Raw genomic sequence first — 18,496 nt, 5'->3', positions numbered from 1 at the left:
TGCCAAGAGCAAAGGGTACTTGGCACATTATAAAATGTGGCTGCTAATTCTTCTAAAGTCAACAAATTTAGGTTTTGGGAGGAATTGTGCTATGAGGCATGTCCCAGACTCCTCCACCCTCTGTGTGAAAGAAGGAGGTATGCGGCAGAAAAGACACGGTGGAGTCACATGCTCCACAGAAAAAATATGTGAAAAGCCACAGTAGAAATGGATGAAGACAGAGACCAGCACAACATGGAGGAGTGCAGGTCACTTTTGAGCGGTGAGAGACTCTGATCCATTACTTTATAATGATGTCTAATAAATCATAGGCTCAACCTTTGCCCCAGGCATTGGAAAACCCCTGTGGGTTCCTGGGGGTTGGAACTAGATGATCTTCAAGGTCCCTTCCAACCTAAACCATTCTATGATTCTATGAAATGAAAACCATTCATTTCTTTTCCAGTTAACAGCTTGGTTTTAAAATAATCGGTTTCTTTCTGTCCTGTTTTTACTTGATTTCTGGCATCTTTCAGTTTCTTTTTCACTCTCTGACTCTTTTTTTGTCTTCCCTATTATGTTGTCAATTACATGAAACAGTTTGGTGTACTTTTAGCACCTCATCCAGACAAGGAAACAGAGTCAGCATTTCCTATCAATGAAAAACAGAAAACAGATAAAATGAGTTTTCACTAACATAAAAACCAGCTGTGATTGACCACCTAGTACTTTCTCAAACAATACAAAAACCTGAAGTCTACATCATAATACCACAACACACCATTGATACAAGAGCAACAAACATTTCAGAGTACACATGGTTATGGACGGGTCCCCACTGAGTTGTTTTGTCTTTGTTCCTCTCTGACCACATGTATTTAATTTCATATTTGTATGACTCCATGTTGAGATTTTGAGTTTAATTTTTAGCATTTTGAATTCTAAGGTTATTTTCCATCTGTCTTTTTGGTTTTATGTTCAAACAGAAGTTTGGTTTACAAGGCTCACTTTAATATTGTTTTTAAGACATTTCTTTTTTAGTGAGTTGAGGATTCAGAAATCAAGGTTATTTCTGAATATATGGTCAGCTAACATTCCATGGTAGTAAAAGCACTATGCTAAACCAAGTAGAAGTGCAGCTATTATATCAATAATGAACATTGTTCATACTCTACAATATTATGACAGAAAACTCCTTCAGATATTTATAATGTGAAATTCATTGTTAATGAGTAGCAAGTTGTTCATCAATTTTCACAGTCAAACGATTTGCAAATGCACGTGATTGCCATGGCAGTAACTGGCAATTTATTTATGTCCCCTAAGTAAAATTCATTTCAGCTGTAAGGTTGTATCATAAACCTGGCAGATTTAATAAATGGAAATAAAACCTGAAAATGTTGCTTTCCAGGACCACGCAGCTGCCACTGCAGTTCAACTAGCTCCGACTCGGTCTAAACTTGAAAACAACTAGTCTCTCTAGCAGTATCTAATAATCACTAAACCACTGTACAAGCATTAAGCAGTAGTGGTGCGCTTCTACACAACAATTTGAGTTCTGGATAACGCAGTCCATTAAAGACCAAAGTTCCTTCCATGTTTCTGCACTGACACTGCACAATGCACCTCTTCCTAGGAATATATACTGTTGCACAGGACCAGGAGCATAATCATAGAATCATAGAATGGTTTAGGTTGGAAAGGACCTTAAAGATCATCAAGTTCCAACCTCCCTGCCATGGGCAGGGACACCTCCCACTAGACCAGGTTGCCCAAGGCCACGTCCAGCCTGGCCTTGAACACTTCCAGGGATGGGGCCTCAACAACCTCTCTGGGCAACCTGTTCCAGTGCCTTACCACCCTCAAAGTAAAAAACTTCTTCCTAATATTTAATCTAAAACTGCCTTCTTCCAGTTTAAAGCCACTTTCCCTCGTCCTGTCACTACATGCCGTAGTAAAAAGTCCTTCCCCAGCTCTCCTGTAGGCCCCCTTTAGGTACTGGAAGGCCGCAATAAGATCTCCCCGGAGCCTTCTCTTCTCCAGGCTGAATGTTCATGTAGACTACTGGGACAAAGAATATGATTTGAATAAAGTTGCTGGTAAGATGAATGTAAAGCTAGGTGCCAAAGGAGCTGAGAGAATAATTACCAAGAAAAATAGCATTCAGAGATTAAAAATGGAAGAACAAGGGGTTTTTTTGCTTCTTTAAGAGTCAGCTATTTCAAGAAGGTATGCTAAGCAGCTTTGCGTGATCTCGCAATATGGGCACGTCAGTCAGCTTCCTGGCAACAACTACATGTGAGATTTTATTTGGAAAATTTCTAAAGGGTCTTCAGTTTATTTTAGGAAACTCCTGTCAAAAAAACCCAATCTGTATTATTTAGCAAGAATGGAATACCATAGGTACCAAACATAAGCACTTCTTTTACAGTTAAACTGGCCAGCATTTCAATAATTTGATGTCACAAAACGATTACTAAATCCTGATTTTCCCTTTATGTAGAGTTTATATAGGTTTGTTTTGCAGTGTCTGTTGTAGCTACAATGAAACTTTAAAAATACGTCATTTTTCCCCATTTGCATAAATAATCTCTAACCAATCCACAAAATGGTTTTGCCTGAAAAATGAGATTTACAGCTATACTCTGCTTTGCTACTGTATAGGCCTGTGAAGAGAACAACTGATTCTTTAGGATACTCTGAAGGTTATCAAACCTGCTGGGCAAAAGATTGGAACTAGTTCCAAGGGAAGGATTTCTCTTCACAAAGAAAACCTAACCTTAAATCTTCTTCTTAAGTTAGTTACAAGTTTCATAACAATGATCACAGCATTACTGAGAGAGAGAGAGAAGGTGAAAATATGTGATTGGACTAACAGCTAATTGTTTAAATCAAAAGTAATGCTTTGAACTTGACAAGAATAAAATGCAGTGGTAAATTCAATTTAGCCAGTGACCACGAAGACAATTTCAGACCATGGATAGATAGCTTCAGATCCTCAAATAAAAAAAATAAATTAAAAAAAAACCAACCAAAAAACCACGAAGGTAAAACAAAAACCACGAACCTAAACTTAACCTCATGATGGAAGTGGCAGATAACTGTAGCCATATCCTGGACTTCTGTCCCACCAGCTTCTTTCTATATACATCTACACAAATCACCAGTATCACTAGAATTAAATGGTATGTTAGGCTAGATATTTCTTGAATGAACTACAGTCTGTAAAGTATCAACAGACATAAAGTTGACTTCCCAGGAGAAACATGGAGGGCTAGCATGTCATTGATAACATTTGGCATGTGAAGTATATTTAAGCTTAATTTTCTACCATGTCCTGAATAAGATAACTTAAAATAATGTCCCAGTTCAACAAACTTCTAGTAAGGAATATTCTTGTCATGCACATCTATGATTGGTGCAGGCTCTTCCCAAAATTCAACTCAAAGGTGTCCTATCATAATCTATACTGGTTTTGGTTTACAATCTTAAATATCAAAAATAAATGTTTTAGGACCATGAACAAAAAATACACATATGCTGACTAAAGAACGATATCAACACAGGTACACAAGAACAGACTGCTACTTTAACCTGCACTTTCTATTTCTCTTTTTAAGTGTAAAAATCTTCTTACAATTTTCAGAAAATGTGTTAGTGCACACATCAATTGTCTGAATTATGGAAAACAGTACCTATTGTTAGAAACAGATTTGTTTTTAAACTTAGTAAGGAAATAACCACTCTACATCTGACACTCATCAAATTGAGCTATTTTTGTTCAAACAATGAACAGAGAAATGCCACATGTGAACAAATACTGAATGCTTTGAAGAAACATGGCAGCAATAAAAACAAAAAGGTGTACTGCCTTGGAGGACTGTACATTGAAACACAACACACAGCCACTGGGAATTTTTTACAGTACAAAAGCAAATCATACAGCGATTCTATTTCAAAAGTCACCTGAAAGTTTCTTGACTGTATTCAGAAATGTTCAACATATATTTTTGTTCAAGTAAAGAAATTTTCGTTTTATTAAAACATGTATTGCATGAAATTACCAAAGGGTATAAACTCAAAAGTCATCACTCATAAATTTCAAAAATACTCCTTTGTATGCATATATGTGTACATATACTTTCATTTATGTACATATATATATAGATCATTGATCCTGTAATGTGTGTTAGAAAGAAATTACAGCACTAAATTGATAATTTTCCTGATACTTGAATTAGTTATTTAATAATTTTAAAGGAAGTCTTTTATTTTAAAAATAAAAATTGCTGGAATTCTTTCCTTTTTGAGATCTGAAAATGTATGTTCTTTGTAGGAACAAACCCCTAATTTTTTATCCGAGACAATTTTCAACATAACTTGTCCCATTCACATTTAAAATTTACATTACAATCAGTGCATAATACACTGTCTCCTCATTTTTAATATTATAAACAACACAGTTGTATCACATAGACTTTTTGGAAATATTTTTGAAATAAATACAGGAAAAAATATGACCATTAATGAACGACAACAAAAGCATCACTTCTCTGTAAGCCTTTCAGAGCATGCTGAGAATAGGTCAGAGTTTTCAAAAACAAAAAATGAGTTAAAACCTAATGTTTCCAAAGGAGAAATACAGTTTGTCTATTGATTAAGTGCAGAACTTTCAGTGACTTAAGAATGGTATCTTTAGAGTCTGCTTTTTTCCTGGCATTTAAATTTTTCAAAAATTTTTTCATCTGAAAAAAGGCCCAAACCGTCTGTGGTTGAAAAATAATGTTCCACATAAAAAGAAAAGCAGTAAATCTGTCCATTTTTAGATTTAGTGAACTATCAGTCCTCACACCACATACGACTTACCAAACCCGAAGAAACATGGGTATATGGTTGCTTCTATAAATAAACAAATAGGAGAAGCAAGTGAGGGATAAGCATACCTAAAACTGTCCTTCAAAGGTGCAAGCAGATATAAACAGGCGATAAATAAACATAGGCTGGAAATTAGAAGATCGTAATTTTCCGTGTTGACTAAAAAAGATTTTGGAACTGCCTTCTAATAGAAGCTATAAAGGCAAAAGATCTGACTTTTTATGTGGTGCTTGATAAGTTTATAAATGGTTTGAAAAATATGCCTGCCAGATATTCCACAGCACTGCATGTGACCAAGATTTCCCCTTTTGGTTCTATATTCCTATGTTTAAACCCAAATATTTCAACAAATCTCTGCATATCCTTAAGAAAAGAGCCAGTACTGCTTAAAAGCAAGTCAAAGTTTGCTTTGACGACTACCAGTTTTCTTGTTTTAAAATATGCTACGCCCAATCTATACATGTATAAAGCCTTGCATACATTTGTTAGTCAAAAGAAATGGTAAAACTGCTTTAGAAGCATGACTTACTATTCACAAAAAGGTCTCTCATCTGGTGGTTTAGCTTAGGAAAACACAGTAATGGTCCTCATATTTCTGTAACTCATTTATTAAAAAGCTGACTATGTTCCATCCATATTTTCAAACATTATTCCTTCCATCTTGACACTGATTTCTCTTCTACGTATTATGTATGTTCCATAAGGGCAGTGCTAAATTATAAACTACAACAAACTTTAAATATGACCTGACCAATTAATCCATATAGACAAAACACCTAAAGAATAGAGATGTAAAATCAAGATATTAATATTTCCCAGGAAAAATAAACAAGAAGATAATTTGTAAAGAAGGAATTAGCACATGCTTTGGGTAAGATATACTTTGCTCTTTACTGGATGATTTTATATATCCCAAAGGCAACAAATTAATTAAAAAGACTTATCTTTTATAGACCAGCTTTGCATTTTAACTAATTAATAGAAATCCATCTTGTCTCATAAATCTAGGAAGTAATACTTCAGACCTACCTATATTTATAAAATTAAATATGCCTTCAGTAAAAAATGGAATTGAGTACTTTGGCACCAAAGTTTTTCCCTAGAACAAGATGAAATCTATAAAAATATTTCTCAACAGTGTGGATTTAGTCATCAAAATGAAGAACTGCTTTCTGAACCCAATCTTCTTTTTGTCATAGATTTTCCCAAAAGGGCTAAAGCTACAGGCTAAGTCTTAATGGGGCTCAAATGTTCCTTAGGCTATCCACAGATCAAGCACAGTGAATCTTCTTCACTATTTTACCGGTTCATAGTGTATAGAATTTTACTGTTTGTTATTATATCCTACATGAAAAAAAATATCTTTAGATGAAAGAATTAGTTATGTGGCTTAAATCCCAGAAACCACAGCTCTATGTTTCCTTCAAATCCCACATCAGCTTAGTGCTCACAACCTGGCAGCCCATAAGCTGCCACTTTTCAGTGCACTCCCATTTTTACCTTCTCCTGTCTTCTCCATTTTTAATACCAATTAAAAGGTAAAAGGCTACAATTCTTCTTGTGAACAAAGCAGTGTCCAATATTCCTCTGCAAATGTGCCATCTAACCAACCCCTCCTCTTCATTTTATGTCTTTCTCTGTTCAGGCTGTTCACCACAGGGACTATGTCTTTTCTCTGCCTCAATCGTGGTCAGAAATATGGCGTGTAAAAGCAATTTGGGTCTTTGATGCCAACTTTATATGTATGTGTATGTATGTATACACACACACACACATACACATATATACACTCCTCCTGCTTCTTCTGAAGATGGCTAATAGTTCTACAGTCTTGATGTGCAGAATAACAATCCTGTCCATTTCGAACTACAGCAACTTCTGCCACTGCTCTCCTAGTTAGGCAAAAAGCACTTCTTAATTGCAAGTCTCTCTTAACTCTCCTTTTCAGCTCTTCAGCTCATTTGCATGAACTATGTTTAGCACAAAAGCCTTTCCTTGGAACAAAATGAAACCTACAAAAATTATCAGTCTCATCCGCTCAGTTTCCAAAATGATCAGGCTTCAAATTTTTATCAGTCTGCATGACGTGAGACTGGTTTTACCACTGAGTTACATTTTACTTCTTTCAAGTTCTTTTCAATATTTAAACATGATTTTAAGAACAATTATTTAGTTCAAAAGGTTTTCTTAGTGCTTGTTAAATGTGTGATAAGTACATACGAAAAAGCGATCTTTCACATTTCAGCTGACTCCATTGTAGTAAAATTAATGATTTCTTCTGGAAACTATATAAATGAAAAATATGGAACAGAAAAGCCCAGGGAGGCAACTCTCCCAGAATTGGTAGTCTAGGACAGCTGCCAGTAAATATACAGACTTAAAAAGTTAAATTCAGCAGTGGGATTTGGGGAGGCAGCGTAGTGAAGGTCAAATGAGCAGCACGTAATGTTGGCTGAATAATTGTGCTTTTCCCAACATCAGTCATAGGACTTTCCTAAGCCTGGTAACTGGGAACTTTCACTCTTTCTGGCTGTCTTCTTTTCCACCTCACATCTTGTGAGTTGCAGTTAAACTGCAGAGACACAATCAAGTACAAATTATGTAGACCACCACTCTGGCACAAACAGACATTATTATAACATTCAAAATCTTGAAAGAAGTGAAGATACTGTTTAGCAAGACGGAAGAATGTACCAAAGCACTTTGGCAGGCAAGGAAAAAGAAGTCTTAAGAAGTGCTTAAAATGAAAAGAGAAATATATCAACAAGTGGTTGTTCATCTGTATTAAAAAGCAGCTGCCTGCTTTGTTTTGTTTTCATCATTGTACCGCAATTGTGGAAATTCTGCTACTTCTGTCTCACTTAATTGTGAGTTCTGATAAGAGCCACAACATGAACATCTGTAATCGGAGGCCTTTTTTCCATGCCGCTGCCTGAGAGGTGATGGCTTAAGAATCAAAGGTACCACCGACTGCCAAAGTTTAAAAAATTGAAAACTTGTCTGAAACCAAATTTATTCATGAAATTAAAGGGTATAGGACACCTAGGAAACACAGATCGTAAAGGAGCAAGAGATTCCAGAAATATATATAAGGCAGCATAATGTAGTTTGAAGACATGACAACAGATATTTAAAGCCTGAAAATGCTCTCTGAGGGAATGAAAATTAAATGCATAATTTCTAAGTGCAAAAAGAGTTCTCTCCATGAAAAAACAGAGAAGAAACATCTCGTAGCTCCTACAAGTGAAACGGTAAACAAATATTAGCTGACCACTATCACAGCTTCCACAACTTCCAGCAACTTACCCATCTCAGGTGGGCTGGAATAGTACGGATGCTCTCGTTTCCGTACCACCAGAGGGAACATACTCGTTCTCTGGCCTCACAGCAAGGGCTGTGCTCTTTCATGCCATTACCCAGTCTGGCCTCTACAAGAACAGCTAACTTATTGCTTCCTGAGTTCTCTTTTTTCCTTTTTTTTCTTCCCCCCATCTTCACCCTCCCTAGAAAGAATGCAGGTTCAAGACGTACAAAAACAGTAAAACATCAAAAACCCCCCAACCCACTGTTATAAAAAGGCACGGCACAAACTTTTAGACAAGGGATAAAAATAGAGTTAGAGGGGAAACAGTATAGGTATTAAAAAGGCATAAACAAACCTAAGACTCTAACCACATAAATTTTTAACTTTTATTCTCTTTAACTCTCCTCACTTTCTCCTATTTGTATCTTCCTAATTGCATCTGAATTATTTTCCATGACAAGAAGTTTTTTAAGAGCAACTGAAATACTGAAAAATAACCTTCATTTTAATAAGTTTGGTACTATGGTATTTTGCTGCTTTTTACTTTAACCTTCATAAACCTTTGAATGCAAATGGAAATACCTATTGTGCTTTTTTAGTTTTCATATTGGCAATCGCTGCAGAAGTCAAATGTGTTACGTACTTTTCCTCTGAAAACATTAATCTCAAAATTGTCATGCCACAGATAACAAAACACACTGAATCAGCTTCATTTTGAAATGTCAAATGACATACCATAACTATGCCTGCAAAATGAATAAAAATACAGTGTGACACGGATTTAGTTGTTGGTTTGTAAGACAAAATCGGGAATGTGTTATGCTTTGGAATATATTGGAAATAGTATTTGGCCTAAAAATCAGTTATCATTCAATTTTCGGAATCTGTCCAGAAAGTATAAATATTATTGCATTTGTCATGTACACACTTGGTTGCCAGCTGAGCATGTATATACAGAGAATATCCAAATGGAAGGTTAAAAGCAAACAAATCAATGCATATGTGAAAAGAATCCTCTCTCTTAATCATTTATATTTGTTGAAAATCATTCAAAGTATAAAATAATGACCCTCAGCACTGAAGGAAACAAACCTGGAGACATACATGTGAATGCTGAGTATTACTGGACAGCGCATAATGCAACATTTGGGCTAAAGCCATATTCAATCCTTATGGGGTCTGATGAAAAAGAAATTCAGTGGAGGCAGCCCAAGAGGAAATTTAACACAGCTATGTAGTTTTTCTACTAAAATGATTTTTTAGTGATAGGAAAGACATTAACTTTATACCTGATGTTGCATGCATATTTTAGGTGAAAAATGTACTTACTATGGAAAGAATGAGGGTCACCAACTTTTCCTGTGACATGGAATGCTACCTAGGAGCTAAACTTGCAGTAGAATACTGTAATCGTTTATTCAATGAAGGATTTTTTAGTAAACTCTTCATATGCATAACACTCAAGCTGCATTATAAAAAATACTTAAAAATCAGTTCCACAGCCATCCTAAATTTGGCATACTAGGGCTACTTTCTACCTCATTCCTTAAATTCCTGTAAAGACCTCACCCACTTACAGCAGCAGCTTCTGCTTGAAACTCCAACAAGGTCTCTTTCTTTGCATGTTAGATTTATAAATATAGACTCTTGGCAAAATGAAAACAAATAAAACCCCCAAACAAATAAACAACAGTGAATGGATTATTTTTCTGAAAACATTGTATATTCCTTTGCTCCTCTCTCTTCTTCTCCCCAAGTTGACTACAAAATTAAAGTTCTGGTAGCCATACTGATGAAATGCACCTATAATGCAAATTTCTCCAACTCCTCAACCACTGAGGTTCAAGGATAAGTATTTGCTGGACTTACAAAACCCAGTAAGTAGTTTGCTTTTTTAAATTAGAACACATCTATTAGCAGAATATACTGAACACTTCCCATGTTGATCGTTCATTTATTTGCAAGGGCACTATTAAATAAAACAACTTTGCAAAGGTATTTGATTTCCAGTGTATAAGGAAAGTATCTCAATTAATCCGCTGCACGAATATATTTACAGAAACGCACAGGTCACAGACACAAATATTAAGAAAGGACAAATTCAAGCAAACCCTTACCAAAATCTGGTTTTAGACTGTAGTAGAACAAATATAAGGGGAAAAATCCAATGGCAGTTTCTGATAAGTCATACACACAGTGTAAGAGGATGTAAACTCCTTTTCCTGATTCACTGCCTTGAAGAGATACCTCTCAAATGCATGCAGAGGAGGGCGACTGGAGAATTGCCACCAATTCATTTCTCTCACCTTCCTGTAGAAACCACCTGTTTTGTCACAATATCACTCACTCTCCGTTTTCTACAACAATTACATAGTTTAATACCCACGAGGGTTTTATGTCTGTCACGTCACAGTATTGTGATTTCTGTTGCTATTTGAAGTAGAATGCCGTCTGGTGCTATTGTTCAATGTTTTAGTATACATTTCATAGCATAGCGATGATTGTAAACAAACCCACAAATAAATGCCTGCGCCAATCAAAGAAAGAGTGAGAAGTATTTGTTTGCTTTGCAGATTTGTTTCTTTCTGTAACAAGTAACAAATCTAGAAAGTACCTACAAAGACTGACATCAGCTGTATTCTCCTCTTGTCATTAGTATCAGGATGCCCATCAAGTATTGGCCTAGCAGGTCTTCATTATTCACTTTGCTCTTTGCCAAACGTATTTTTGAGTAATAATTCCATGCAGTTAATCTCAAACTAGCAGAAGTGTATCTTTCCCTTTACAAATACTAAGAATTGTTTGTTTAATTTGGAATTTTAAAAATAAAAATATGAGAAAAATAACTACTGGATTGTTACAAATGAAACCGACGTACAAATAAATACAGCTAAGACTTTAGTGCCTTGTTTGAAAATTATTGGTTTTGAATTGTGCAGGAGTGATAAATCTGGAGATGAATATGATCTAATCTTGTTGCGTTCTGACCAGTCTTTGATGCATGTCCCAAGTGAATTCCAGTTGGTGAATGAAAGATTCATATAAAAAAGTCAAAGTGACAAAGTGAGGAGAAGGATCATTTTTCATGAAGTCTGCTAATGCTTTGCTCTGGAGAGTAATACATCAAATTATCCCAACTGAATACTTGTTGGACCTGTGGTCTTCAACAGAAAATATTTCTCCCTTTTTTACCTCCTGCAAACACTTTTCTTTTTCTAAAGTTTCTGAGAAAGCTACGGCAAACTAAAGCAAGATGGCAGTAACATTACAAGTTCTGAAGATTTTTTTGCGTCTATTTTGGAGTCATGTTTCTCACAGACGACAGAGAATAAGTAATTTTCCTTCGAATGCTTTATTTCAGGCACAGGACTGAAGATTTGTGGTCTTATCCCTCTTATTCTGATTTTTTTTTATATGCTGACTTCTGAAATTATATGATCATGCCCACGTGTCTATTCATTTAAGAGGACATTTCTCACAGTTAAGAGCCTGTAAATACAAACTGTAAAGGAACAAAGTGAAAAGTCAAATAGAAAGCATTCAAACTTCTAAAATCTTTTTTTTAAAACTCAGATAGCTTTGTGAAGTGCTGTTCATGAATCTGAACTTTTTGGTTGCCAAGACTGTAATCAGCAGCAGCTGCATAAAACATGGTAGTTATCACTGCTGGAAAGTCCCTAGAAAAGTCATGTCCAGTGTTTGGCCACTTGACTTTACTCCCAACCAGTAGTGATCCAACTGGGGTAACGAGACAGAAGAGATACGTGACATCTAAAGCCCCGACTCTGTAAGCATTCAATCATCTGCTGAGTGTTACAGCAGCCAGTATTGTACTCTCAGATGAATGTTCTCCTCCAAGACTGATGCAAATGATTTATTAACTCATCTGTGGGCCTTGCTAACTAAAATGAAGGACACGAGTAATTTTCCTTTTTTTAAAATTTTTAAATGAAATGTCAAAGGATGGCATTTGTACAACTGGTCATGCTTTTGATACACAATATTCTGCAATACCCGTTCAATTAGAGTTTGCTATACAGAAAAATTGCAGGATTGGGTAAAAAAAAAGAGTTTTCAACTACACTGCTTTCTAACAGCAATATTTTTAGTCATGCCAAAGCAGAGATATTTAGATTACTAACTGTAAAAATACAATTCCAGTGGAACTTAGTATTATTATACAATGATTTTACATTGCTGCAAATTTTCATCTTCACTTTGATAAAAAAGACCTGCTTATTGAAAAAAGTCTAATTCAGAAAATATTAAATGTCTTTATTCCATTTTTTTCCATCTCAAATTGAGGTTTTGTACCTCCATAGAAGAGATAAAGGCATGAATAGATAAAATGAATAGTAACAAATTGCCAAATGATATTCAGTCAAGAAATGGATGATATAGTTGAACCAACTATTGATCTGTAAGTCTGATGTCTGTAGTAGGCAAATTAGTGGGAACTATACGAGCAGAATTACGGGGCACGTGGATAAGTATAATAGATGAGGGGAGAGTCAAAGTGGCCTTTATAAAGAGCAGCAGTGGCTCACAAACTATTGAAGTTCTTTGAGGGGATCACCAAGGCTGCAAATAGGGGAGATCTGGTTTATATAATTATTTGCATTTTGGAAAGTGTTTAAAGGAAACAAACAGCCACAGGATAAGAGGGAATGTCCCTCCATGAATTAAAAAACTGGCTCAACAATAAAAACAGTAGGTGACTGGTTACTTCCCACAGTGACCAGCGGCTATCAGAGCAGATGTGCAGAGATTTGTTCAGGGCGTATGCTGTTCAGCGTAATCATAGACATTTGGTAATGAGCATCTGGCAGTGAAGCGACCAAGTGTTTTGATTGTATTGTGTTATTCAGCATAATAGAAGCTTTCTGACTAGAAAGACTTACAAGAAGGTCCTTACAAAATTTAGTGACCAGTCAATAAAGTAAAAAATGATGCATAACATAGAAATCTAAAGAACTTTGAGCAAGATCTTGGAATTAAGATAGATACCTCCACGAAAACATCCTTGATGGTTAATTTAGCTGTTAAAGAAAACAAAATGCTAAACGGAGCACATAACTCTGTACATCATCCACAGTTCTTCATAAATACGAAAATACATGGTTTTCTTCCTTGAATACTATTTAGTTCTTGGCCCCACCTAAATATAGTAAAATAGGAATGATTCAAAGGCAGCTAAATGTGGATGCTAAATGTATTTATGGCCTCAAAGGGAGACTAGATAAGTTCATAAAAGAGAAGCAATAACATAAATGTATAAAATAAAACTATTGTACTTTAACATACTATAAAAGGTTCTGACTTTTCTTTTTCTTTTGGGGAGGAAAAATTGATGGAAAATTTAGCTCTAGGAAGAATAGGGTAGTTTTGACAAAATAACTTTTTAACTAGGAATTCACTGAAGTCAGTGTTAATGACAACAGAGTCCCAAAGATTCTTTAGAATATTTTGTCCCTTGTACTCTTTTAATTGCCTTATTCATTAAATGTTCCCACATAAATACAATGGTGAGGTTTTTATATTTCAAATATGATGAGCCATAGTTGGAAATGTCTTATTACAGGAAAAACAAGTCTGGTAAATTGTACGATTTGGTAAGGAATACTGGGGAAAATAATACTTCTGGATTATCTCCCCAATTTCTCTTAAATCAGATATTAAATACGTAGAAAAATGTGTTAAATGTTAACTTCAATGTTGCAGAAGTGATTACTGGATACATGTTTTTCTCTGCAGAAGAGTTGCCAGTGTGCTCTTATTTGAAAATGAACATTTCTTGCTGGCAACTCTCATGCGTGAAATTCTTTCACAGCATTAAAACATACCTGTTATCCATATATTTCGTTTTAAACCACTTTTTTTTTTCTCCTGAAAAAATCCCAGTAGTTGTAATCTCAAACCATTACATGTGATCAGCCCCCATTATCAAATAAAATCATGTATACAACATTAAAATTCATACCATGAGACCTACCTTTTCTGCTAACAATTCTCTGATCTTGCTTGCCTGGAGACGAAACTTCATTAACTGTGACTCCAGAGTTAAACATCTTTCCTTCCAGTTTACAGTACCTTCTGGCTCTGAAAGTTCAGCCATATTTATGCTGGAAAAAGGAAGGGAAAAAATCCTCACGTCAAATTGAGTCTTTATTTAATGTCTGACTTCTTTTTTTTAACATACGTACTAGCTTATTTTATATAAATCTCAAGAACGCCCCCAAATTTTGTACACGTACAGCTTCATAAAACTTAGTAAAAGTACATTAGTCTACAAATGCCCTTATCATATCGGGGAGATTTCTGAAATCTGTGTTGATAATATTTAGGTTTATCTTAATTTAATTTCTTCAATTATTTTGGGACTGCAATATGTTTTCCTTGATAAGCAGAGACACAAGACGCATTTTAATCTTCAGTTACTGTATATATCCTTTCTTACATAGAAGATGCTTGTAGAGAACTGAGCTTTCGCTAAGAAAATGTCTTATACAGGTGTAACTACCTGTGAGTTATCGCACATTTGGTTTTATGCAAGTTTAATGTTTGGCAGATGACTCTTTAAAAAGTGTTTTAAAATTCTTATGCTTAATCAAATTGCCTTTAAAATTGAATATCTTTAATGAGATGGAAGGGGGAGTTTAGTAAAGGCAGGTGAGCAAACCGTCCCTAAGGAGTCCCCCACATGAAAAACAATCCCTTTACAGTAGCTGTTGCAGCTCTCAGGACATCCTGATTCATGCATGTTTCGGGTTCAAATCTGTGCTTTTATCTACAGTTAACTGCTCATACCTTCTGGAAATTAAGCTCAGTGCCCTTTTGGACAAGCACTGCTGGAAAAATTATTCAGGATGAGAGCTGGCTCATCATGGTTTGAGTCTAAGAAGCCAAGAAAATCATCTGTGTGTAAGCAGAAGGACTGGGCTCTGTTGTATTCCAACTATTTGTAGACAGCTTAATAGAGCGTAAGTGGATGGCTGAATGTAACCATTCAGTCCAAGAAGTTCCCTTGCAAGCAAAGGCCCTGGCCTTTGCAGGACTCTGATCACATAGGTTTGGCTTTGAAAATAAAGCTTGAATTCCCCCTAAGTATTCAATTTATCTCCGAAATAACAAACAGCCATAAAAACACCATTCAGTGGAAGACAGCTGGAAGATCACAACAAACAAAAAAATCACCAGTCATAAGGTTATGCTGCGTGTTCGCCACCTTTGTCATGGACAATGAGACACTGACACGGAAAGGCAAGGAGCAACCGTTTTCAGAGTGAGGGAAGAGGCTGGCACAGGAAAATTAGGCATAATATAGATCTCTATACTGAAACTCCTGACCCAGTTAGCATGTCTTTTGAAACACAACCCCCTCCCCCATGACTACTCCAGTCCTTCCGAAGCCTGGTTCAGGCACTCCCCATCCTCCCACCATTGGAGAGGGCAGCCCCAGTTCCCCTCCTTCCCCAAGCTCTCATCAGCTAGAGGGGAAGGACCTATGGATTTATCTTTTCCACTGATCCTGACAACAGGAAGAAAAAAGGAAAAGGCAAAGCATTGCAAGAGAGATCAGTCACGAGTAGGATTCCAAAAAGTCCTTAACTTTTGTTTGATACATTGATATTTTCTAGTTCTCTTCTAAATTTTCGATGTCTGCTTACTCTCAAGTTCACCACAGCTAAGCAGGTGAAAAACTCTCACTGTCTCAAAACTTTTTTCCTTTCACATACCCTAATTTTTTGTTCCTTTCATTCCGTATCTTAAGTTAGAAGAAAGAAGAGGTTCACCACAATCACTTGTCTGAAGGTAACTGCTCCATTCTTGACTCTCTCTTCCTTTCGCTCCTGCAGGCTATGATTCAAGCTGTTAAGCCTGAGGTTACAACCATCCCTGTTCAGGAATCCTCCATTCAGGAATCCCACTGGAATCGCTGGGATTTAAGGAGGTTATTAAAATAGTTTCCTGAGCCGATCCTACAACACCCAACTTCTGAACTTAAAGCACACAATCATTTCAGCTGCAAGCCTTCTGGGTCACCAGTGTCTTTTACCATTTCCCCCCTTCTTTTGAGAATGGCAGAAAACTCCCGGGACTGTCAGGGAACCGGGTTGCTCACCGTTGTCCTGCCCCTATTCCTCGCTCCTCTCTCCTTGCGCAGAGTCCCCAAGTTCAAGGGGAGAAGGTGGCACTTCCAAGCAGCAGCTTCTCCTACTTTACAGAGGAAGCAGAAGTTTCAGCTGCAGATTGATTTGGACAGACAGCCTGGATTCTGCTCTCCTAAGTAATGAGGAATGACGATTTCCTATTAGACTGCCTATTTAGGATTTTTTATAATGTTTTTCCTTTTTGACTAATTACAGCTACACAAGACAGAGATGAACTCAGCCAACATCTGGCTAAGAGTAGGATATTTCAGTGTTTGTGGTAGTGAAAACAGACATGGATCAAGTAGTGAAAGAATTCTTGCTTTTTCATAGGGCACAATATTACAGGGTGGAGTTAAAAATGTTGGTCTTTCAACAGACAAAACATTTGAGAAGATGGATTTCTGGCAGCGAACAATGCGTTCAGCCAAGTAGTTTCTCAATGTCCGAGCTAATTAATATTCCACTGTATAAACATTACAGATAAAAAGTTTGAAAATAACTCCTTTTATTGTGGGATGTTTGTTAGAGATTATAATAATTTACTTCATATTTTCCAACAAGCCAATGGGTTCTGGAAATATTTACAGGCACATAATACGCTGTTTACAATTGTGGAGTGAATGATCTTACTTTGAATCAATGACTTCCTGTTTCTTGTTTGATTCCCCAAGGGAGGAAAAAAATGAGTTCATCTCTCTTGGCTTAACAGAGTACTCTGAATCAGCAGTCGAACCTACGCCGAGTCCTCCCCTTCTTCCTGCTCCAGTTCCCACCGCAAAGCCCTCCGTTTTCCCCGAGCCTTTAAAAATAAAATCTTTTGAAAAGTAAACTAAAAAAGCGCACATTAAAGCGGTAAGTTCTAATTATGTCGTCAAAAATTAATTGAGACAAGTTTGACAAGTCTGGAAAGATTAACTTCGTCTTTTTCATTTTTTGAGTTTATAAACCTCTTCACAGGCTTCAAGAAGTCAGAATGTCACATTCTCCCCAAAGGGATTGATATAATTTCCTTTTCTTTGCCGTCTGCTTGGAAATTATCAAAATACAGTTCAGGAGGAAGGAGGGAACAATGTTCTAGCTTTTTGAAGCACATTAAAAATGTACATATTCCTTATCGCACTGTCAGTGTTTTCTTCTGTTTTTAGCAAAATGCTCTGTTTAACTAAACACTTCACATTCTATCTGCATGTCCTTCCTCTGCTGGAGAAAGCTTGCTAAGTCCTTCTGTTTCAACAGCAGTGGGTTCGCGCAGTACATGGTGGCTTCTCGACACCATCCGAAAATGTTCACCAGCCCAAATGCAGCTGGGCCATACCTCTCGAATGTCAGGCCCTTTCCTTCCACCCTTTTCACCCAAACTCGGCACTTTCAAATATTTTTGGAGCCATAAAGGTTGGACTGGAGAAAGGAAACGACGAGACACAAAGTGGACCTGTTTGGGAATCAAGGAAGTCATTCTCAGGTTTGTTGCCGGCCAGGGCCCTTGCTCCTGTCCAAACACTGGTCACTTTATTTTCCAGTTGACTCATTTTGCATAATTCTGTGCTCAGACAAACCATAGCCTAAGCTATTTAAAACTTCCTTCAAAATCCGATTTACAGACAGGTTTTCTACTGCTTCCTAGATATTGATGAGGTTGTTCCCGTGAAGCACCGTGCCAGCCCAGGCTCCCCCGCTCCAGCACCGGGCGCAGACCCCCCGGCAGCCCTCCTCATTTCGGGGGCCAGGCTGCCCCCTCCCACCTTGTCGCTGCCCCGCTGCCTGCTCGGCTTCCTGGGGAGATGGCATGGTCCATGGCTCACCCACAGAGCACCCTCAAATGTGCGTCGCAAACAGCATCAACGCACAGAAGATCATTTTACATCCTTTTCCCGATGACGACAATTTGAAAAGGGCGCAGTGTGACATCACGCTAGGTACGGATGTTTAATTTTTATGCGACATTCTGAAAGCTGACGGCGTAGATCTTTTAAAAATATCTTAATTGTGTATGTTTGGAAGTTGTGTTCTTCGCATTCTCCTTTTTTTTTGGGGGGGGGGGATAGCCGGGATACGGCAATGGCACTGCCAACCGGACGAGAGGAGCGTGGACCGCAGGGCACCCAAAGCGACCTCGAGTTCGTCACTCTCCAGCCCTGGGGAACACCGGGGTACAGCTGTCAACGAACACCGCGGTGACCTAACA

The 18,496-nt window shown here is 37.1% G+C and overlaps 1 protein-coding gene across 1 annotated transcript in view; it reads right to left on the bottom strand.

Moving 5' to 3' along the window:
* The window catches only part of PLEKHH2 (pleckstrin homology domain containing, family H (with MyTH4 domain) member 2), a 50,393-nt gene extending 36,120 nt beyond the window's left edge, over positions 1-14,273 (bottom strand). The window contains exon 1 of the mRNA XM_009880635.1: positions 14,151-14,273. Within this exon, the coding sequence (XP_009878937.1) occupies positions 14,151-14,273 (123 nt within the window). The remainder of the gene's footprint in view (positions 1-14,150) is intronic.
* Positions 14,274-18,496: the final 4,223 nt, after the last annotated feature.

Source organism: Charadrius vociferus, unplaced genomic scaffold, assembly GCF_000708025.1.
Source record: "Charadrius vociferus isolate BGI_N301 unplaced genomic scaffold, ASM70802v2 scaffold192, whole genome shotgun sequence".
In the NCBI taxonomy this organism is placed as follows: domain Eukaryota; kingdom Metazoa; phylum Chordata; class Aves; order Charadriiformes; family Charadriidae; genus Charadrius; species Charadrius vociferus.
The sequence above is the reverse complement of the archived record's forward strand: the minus strand, read 5'-3'. Positions and strand labels throughout refer to the sequence as shown.